The 7,050-nt window shown below is 51.8% G+C and overlaps 1 protein-coding gene across 1 annotated transcript; it reads left to right on the top strand.

The window, feature by feature from the left end:
• Window positions 1–1,943: 1,943 nt before the first annotated feature.
• Window positions 1,944–6,596, top strand: DUSP6 (dual specificity phosphatase 6). Its single transcript, XM_031589626.2, has 3 exons — window positions 1,944–2,853; window positions 3,295–3,732; window positions 5,085–6,596. The coding sequence occupies exons 1-3, from the start codon at window positions 2,451–2,453 to the stop codon at window positions 5,390–5,392; spliced, it is 1,149 nt and encodes a 382-aa protein (XP_031445486.1). The 5' UTR covers window positions 1,944–2,450; the 3' UTR covers window positions 5,393–6,596.
• Window positions 6,597–7,050: the final 454 nt, after the last annotated feature.

Here is a 7,050-nt window from a genome sequence, read left to right as displayed (position 1 = left end):
ACAATATAGCTTTCACTCTCCCTCAATTATCTTCAGCTGGTGGGTGCTGAGGAAGGTCCTGGCACAGAGGGTGTCCCTTCTATTGCATGTGTTCAACTCCACCGCAGCACAGAATCTCCTGTCTGGCTCCCAGCTCTGCAAACGCCACCCTCAAACTGTTGCCATGCAATGAGCTGGCAGTAGCCATCATCATAACAAGTCTGCCCCCAGATCCACTTGGGAAACACAACTCTCTTGAACATGCTTCATATCAATATTTATTGCCTTCATATATTTAACCTTAACATTCATAATATTTCAATCAGATCTGACAGTGCTTATGATGAAAATGGCCTTAAATGCTTTCACTATTTATTGCTGCGTTACTACTAGGCAGGTAACTCAATGGGTTTGATAAACTGCTTGCATAACACATAGCTTTCAGTTAAAATGCTGAATGACTAAGAATTTTATTTTAAAACTACTGCCATAAAACGTCACTGAAAATGGCTGAAGATGACAATCAGAATGTATTTTCTTCCTAAAATATTTTAGTTGTCAAAGAGGCAAGTTTACCTTATATGAATGTGGAAGCATTTGATAGAAATACATATATGTTTTAACTGAGATGATAATTTGATCAGGTTTTTTTTCCTGTTTTTTTCAAATCCAAACACTGAAATGCGACTAATCTTGTCTGTGTTGTTTAAAAAAAAAAAAAAAAAGGAATCAATGTACACTGTAAGCCCAGAGAACAACGTCAATTAACAACAACATGGATTACAAAGAGCAAATTGTATTTTATCACTGCATTGAGCTTGCTGGGACTTGCCACAGTATTATACTGAAACTGCCTACATCTCCATCTCCCGGGCCATCACTTGATATCACTCCTGTTTATTTTCTAGATAGACCTATAATTTTTACAATGCCAGCTCCAAAAAGTTGGCTGTCATACCCTAGCCCTTACCTGGGTGAGAAGGCCTAAATATAGCAGAAAGGGAGAATCATAACAATAAAGACAATAACAATGAAACCAAAGAGTTCTACTTCACTCTGATGCTGAGCACCTACAGCGCTCAGGGGCAGGACAAGCTTTACAGAACGCTTTCCAGTCTTTCATCCGGGCAGCACGGGCTCCGTCACAGCCCCGCTGCGGGGCCACCTGGGTGCCACGTCCCATCAGCATCACGCGTGCCGGCAGCGCAGGGAACGCGGGGCCGCCGTGCGAGTGGGATCAGACCCCGCGGAACGACGTTACCCCCGCTCAGACGCCGGCAGCGGGATTAGCGTCCAGGCCGGGCTTCTCCCGGGTTATTTTCGCTGCCGGCTTTTCACTTACCCCCGCGCTAAGCCGCTCCCGGGCGCACCCCGCCCCGCTCAACCCCCGGCGCCGCTCCGCCGTGCCCCCGCGTCCTTCCGCCGGCTGCGGCGGGCCGGGGGGCGCCGGGACCGCGTCCGCGGACGGCCGAGGGGCGGCACGGCGCGGGGAGACGGGGTCGCGGGGACCGGGAGGGAGCCGGGAGCTCATCCTGCGCGAGGATCAGCTGAGGACAGGGCCGGCAGCCCGCCCCTCGTGACAACGGAATCCCCCCCCCCCCCTCCTCCCAGCGCCCCGGCTCGGAGCGGCGGCTGGGGGGAGACGTGAGGCTGGGAAAGGGCGCGGGGGGGCAGGAAGGTGCCGCCGGAGCCCCGCGGAGCAGCAGCAGAGCCGGACCGGACCGCGCCCCCTCACCTGCCCCCGCCGCCCCCACCCGCCGCGGCAGCCGCTTGTTTGCACTCGGCTTATCCGGAGCGGAAATTCCTTTCCGTTTTTGTGAATGACAAACTCATTAACAATTCATCAACACAACCTGTTCCAGCCGGCCCGTCGCCGCGGCAACAACCCCTTCCGCGCGCCCCCATTGGCTGCGCCGCAGAATGTCTCCATTGAGCGCGGCGCGGCCGTGCCCATTGAGAGCCGCTGGGTGAGAGGAGAGCGCTCCGGGCAGCGCCGGCACCGGGGCGGGAGGGAGGGAGCGGCCCCGCGCTGCGCCGAGCCGGGCAGCCCTGCTCGGAGGCACGCTAATTGGATTTCATTCACTCGGGGTGGAGGAAAAGCCCAAGGGCTCGGGCTGCAGCGGAGATTAGGCAGGTTCATTCAGGGATTCATTGACAAAAAAAAAAAAAAAAAAAAAAGAGGAGAGCGGGCAGCAGGCAGCGGCGCACGCACACGGAGCCGCGCGCACACACACACACACATACACATACATACACACACACACACACACATACAGACACGCACGCAGCCGCTGCTCCCTCCCGTGGCTCCGCCGCCCGGCGCGGGGGAGGCGCGGGGGGGCTGCGTGATTCACTTCCCCGGGGCGGGGGGAGATAAGTTGTGCGGAGTTGCGGGGCCGCAGCCCGACCGCACGCCTCTGTGAGAGCGAGGGGCGCTTCCCGAGCCCGCTCCGCGCCCCCCGTCCTTCCTCATGCTAGATACGTTCAGACCCGTCCCTTTCGCGTCGGAAATGGCGATTAGTAAATCCGTGGCGTGGCTGAACGAACAGCTGGAGATGGGCAACGACCGGCTGCTGCTGATGGACTGCCGACCTCAGGAGTTGTACGAGTCGTCCCACATCGAGTCGGCCATCAACGTGGCCATCCCCGGCATCATGCTGCGGCGGCTGCAGAAGGGCAACCTGCCCCTGCGAGCCCTTGTCGCCAGCAGCGAGGAGGACCGGGAGCGCTTTGCCCGCCGGTGCGGCACCGATACGGTGGTTCTGTACGACGAGCACAGCCGCGACTGGAACGAGAACACGGGCGGCGAGTCCGTGCTGGGGCTGCTGCTCAAGCGCCTCAAAGACGAGGGCTGCAAGGCGTTCTATCTGGAAGGTGAGCGAAATTCTACGGTTCTTTCAGAAGGGACGGGAAGGGCCCGGGCACTGCGCGCTGACAGCCCGGGTAGGGGCTTCTCCCTCTCTCCGCTTTGTTTAAAAGGGCCCCGAGGGCTGGAGGGCTGGAGGGCTGCGATGGGGAGCGGTTAGGACGGACGGACGGACAGACAAGCGGACTACCGTCCGCACAGCGCCCCGCAGCGCGGAGCGGCTCCGGTCTATAATCCCGGGCGCTCTGAGCCCGGCGCAGCAACGGGAGATTTCGCTAAACCTTCATTTGGGTCAGTCCGTCTGCCGGCAATGTGGCGTTTTCCTTTTTTTCCCGAGACTCGAGGAGGTGGGGAAACAGATGTCCCTTTGCAGACTGAGCTCTCCCAGGCTTGCCATGATATATATATCAATCAGGTTGCGATTTTTTTCCCCCTTGCTTTCCTCCTAGGTGGCTTCAGCAAGTTCCAGGCCGAGTTTGCCCTGCACTGCGAAACGAACCTAGACAGCTCGTGTAGCAGCAGCTCCCCTCCTCTGCCCGTACTGGGCTTGGGAGGCCTCCGAATCAGCTCCGATTCCTCATCGGACATCGAGTCTGACATTGACAGAGACCCCAATAGTGCCACTGACTCGGATGGCAGCCCACTCTCCACCAACCAGCCTTCCTTCCCCGTGGAGATCTTACCCTACCTCTACTTGGGCTGTGCCAAGGACTCCACGAATCTGGACGTTTTAGAAGAGTTTGGCATAAAATACATCTTGAATGTTACCCCCAACCTGCCCAACCTCTTTGAAAACGCCGGCGAGTTCAAGTACAAGCAGATCCCCATCTCAGACCACTGGAGCCAAAACCTGTCTCAGTTCTTCCCCGAGGCCATCTCCTTCATAGGTGAGACCCCACTCTTTGCCAGCAGCTCCGTGGCGAGCAGCAGAATCCCCATTCCTTTCTCAGAAATCAAACAGATTTCGGGTGAGAAGCAGTAGCAGCGTTTCTCGCAGTCTCTAGGGGATGATGCTCTGCTTTCTGATCTTTAATTTTAATTTTTTTTTTAAAGCCGGCTTAAGGGGTGAAGGTTTATTGAGAAGTGTGCCATGTGCAGGCTGCAGCTGCATACCTGGCCTGGTGCTGGGAATTCCTCCCTGAGCCGCCTGTGTGAAGCTGGGGACTGAGCAGTCCGCAGGATGGGGTTATTTTTAAATCTCCTCTTAGGGAAGAGGGATAAGGCAAATGAGCCCCGAGCTGGTGGTGGCTTATGCGTCTTTTGTTGTTTTGGTGTGTTTTTTTTTTTTTTTTCCTTCTTTCTTGAGGTTACTGGAGAGCAGCATAATGAAAAGAAACGTTCTGGGGAGCTAACTTTAGCTTTTAAATGCAAGTTACTCATAACCGGCATCCCTGGCAAATGTATAGTCAGGGCTTTAATTAAATCCCACGGTAATAATGATCTACCTCTCGGGCGCGGTGCCCCGGCCCTGTGCCGCTATCCGCTGGCTCTGGGAACGCGTTCCCGTGGGCTCGAGGCGTTCTCCTCCCCGTCTGCTGGGGGAGGGCTGAGATCGGGGTGCGGTGGGGTGAGCACCGCATTATCTGTTGAGAAGCTGTGCTGTAATCCGGTTGAATGATACCGGTAATAGTGGAGAATGTAGGTAATCTGAGCCCAGCAGGAAGAAATGTGGGCTGGAAGCCACAAAGAAACTAATCTCCAGGCATTGTAATGCATTTCCTATTACAAAGGAACCCATTTTCAACCAATGTTGACATCCTGTTCCTCCTAATGGGCTGTCCCCTGTGACTTCCCTCATTCTTTTAAAATGCCTGAATACCTCCATTGTTAGCTGCACAACAGTTGGGGAATAATTTAATAGACCTTTGCAGTCTGCTGGTCTGTATAAAAGGCATTCAGTGACATATTGCAGGATTTCCATGCTGGGGCAAGGGGACTAAGAATTTAAAGCAAATCTCCAAGCGAAAGAGTGTCTTTTAAAGCCGACTTTAAAGCAGTGTCATGTGGCGTACTCCCTTTGTCTCATTCTTAGTTTCCTCAGCTCTTGGGCTCCTGTACATGCACTTGGGGGGATTCGCCTCTTGTCCTGGTTTTAAGCTGGTGAAGTTAACTCTTGCGTGGTACTGCTGCTGAGATCAGAACAGCCTTTTCTCTTTACCCGATGCTAATCTTATTTGTGTCGTGAGATCGTTTTCCGAGCCCCAGTCTGATGTGTCCTTCTCTGCCTCTTTGTGCACAGATGAAGCGCGGGGGAAGAATTGTGGAGTCCTGGTGCACTGTCTAGCGGGGATCAGCCGCTCAGTCACGGTGACAGTGGCCTACCTCATGCAGAAGCTCAACCTGTCCATGAACGATGCCTACGATATCGTCAAGATGAAGAAGTCCAACATTTCACCCAACTTCAACTTCATGGGTCAACTGCTGGACTTTGAGCGGACCCTGGGGCTGAGCAGCCCCTGTGACAACCGAGTGCCCAACCAGCAGCTCTACTTCACCACCCCTGCCAACCAGAATGTCTTCCAGGTGGACTCCCTGCAGTCCACGTGAGCTCTCTCAGCTTCCCTTCTCCTGTCCGTTCCACGGGATCATTCCTCACTGGTTTCTCTTTGGCAGTGAAGAAAGAAAACACAGCTTTCTCTATTTTCTGGCCTGTGGCACTGCAGAGCAGCAGCCGGTGCAGGCTAGAAAGGGTCACGCAGCACGGAACCGGCTATTGCGGCGGGAGGGAAGGCGACGAGCTCTGGGAGGCCATGGAGGCTGGGCGCAGGTGGCCGCGTCCCGCTGGCCAGCCCCAAGGACTGCAGAGGGGCACAGTGGGACTGGATGGGCCGTGCACATGTTTCCCGGGACTGGGACTGCCCCGCTTCCCTCTGTGCTTCTGGATCTGTGACATAGGTTCTGTCTTCAGTGAAGACTGGTTATGTTTTGTTTGTCACTTTTTAATTTAGAGGAGCCAAAGAAAGAGATTTCAGCATAGTGTACTTGGAGTATTTGTTTGCCAGGAGCTCAGTAGTGTTCTACTTGATCAATGTAAATATTTAATCTTAAGTCGATTTTCAGCTTTTTTTTTTTTTTTTTTAATTCATATGTATTCAAGAAATCAATCCAAGGGACGCCTAAGTTTTTGTTCTCTTCATAAATTCTGCTTTATTTGTTTGTTCCTTTTTTTTTTTTTTTTTTTTTTTAATTATGGCAAAGAACATATTTGCAGCATGCTCAATCTTACTGTTCAGCTGAGGCAAGCTTTCCACAGGGAGAAATGGTAATGGTGAGAAGTTTGCAAGTCATGTTAATGAACAAGTACAATCTCTTCCTTCATATATTTTTCTTGTGGTGATTTTTTTTCTTCACATTCTTGATGTAGTTTCCACATGATATATATATTTTTTAAATTAAATTAATTTTGTTTTTGCCTTACCTTTTGTAAATAGATCATCTGGGAGGAGATTTGTCTTTGAATGCGAAAGATTTTTGATCACTTTTTAGAACTTTCAGATGTACTAAACAGTGCATTACCTCTGTACAAATTCTTCAGGGAGCTTCACCTCAAATGCAATATTTGCGTCTTTTTTTTTTTTTTTGTATAAAACTGGAAGTATGTGCGAACATTTGTACCTGTGTGTACGCACAGTGAACCTGCACACAGTTGCCAATAAGGGAGAGTCTAATTCACGGTGTAAAAGTTTTAAGATGGAATTTATTATAAGAATGTAAAACCTTAAATTATTAATAAATAAATAACTATTTTTGGCTATTGAGAACCGAGCTGGTTTGTTCTCCCTCGTCCCTCTGTGTGGGTGTGGTTGAATGGCACATGCACATATGGTTCTGCTTAAAGGTAATTGTTTTCAGCTTTTGTACAGCTCCTGAGACAATAAGGCTTTGCTTTGCCATTCAGTCCTCCAGTCCCTAAATGAACAAAGTGCATTGCCTGCTTTTGGTGAAGGGAAGGCTTCTGGAAGCCTTTAGGTTAATCAAAACATCCCAACGCCTCTCTGCTGCCCCAGGGATGCACCTGGCCCTGGGGCATAGGGATCACCTTTAGAGCAAGGAGCTGGTGTTTTCCTTACAGCTGCTTGTTTCTTTTGTTTATTTACAAGTGAGGGCAGCTCCATTGCGGATGACAGGAGGTGGGACTGCCATCCCTTTATCTGTATGGCAGAAATTCATTTCCAGAGCCCCATCAATGTCTGCAGTCAGTCCAT

The sequence above is a fragment of the Phasianus colchicus genome, chromosome 1, assembly GCF_987193195.1.
Source record: "Phasianus colchicus chromosome 1, bPhaCol1.hap1.1, whole genome shotgun sequence".
In the NCBI taxonomy this organism is placed as follows: domain Eukaryota; kingdom Metazoa; phylum Chordata; class Aves; order Galliformes; family Phasianidae; genus Phasianus; species Phasianus colchicus.
This window is presented reverse-complemented; position numbering and strand designations above follow the sequence as displayed.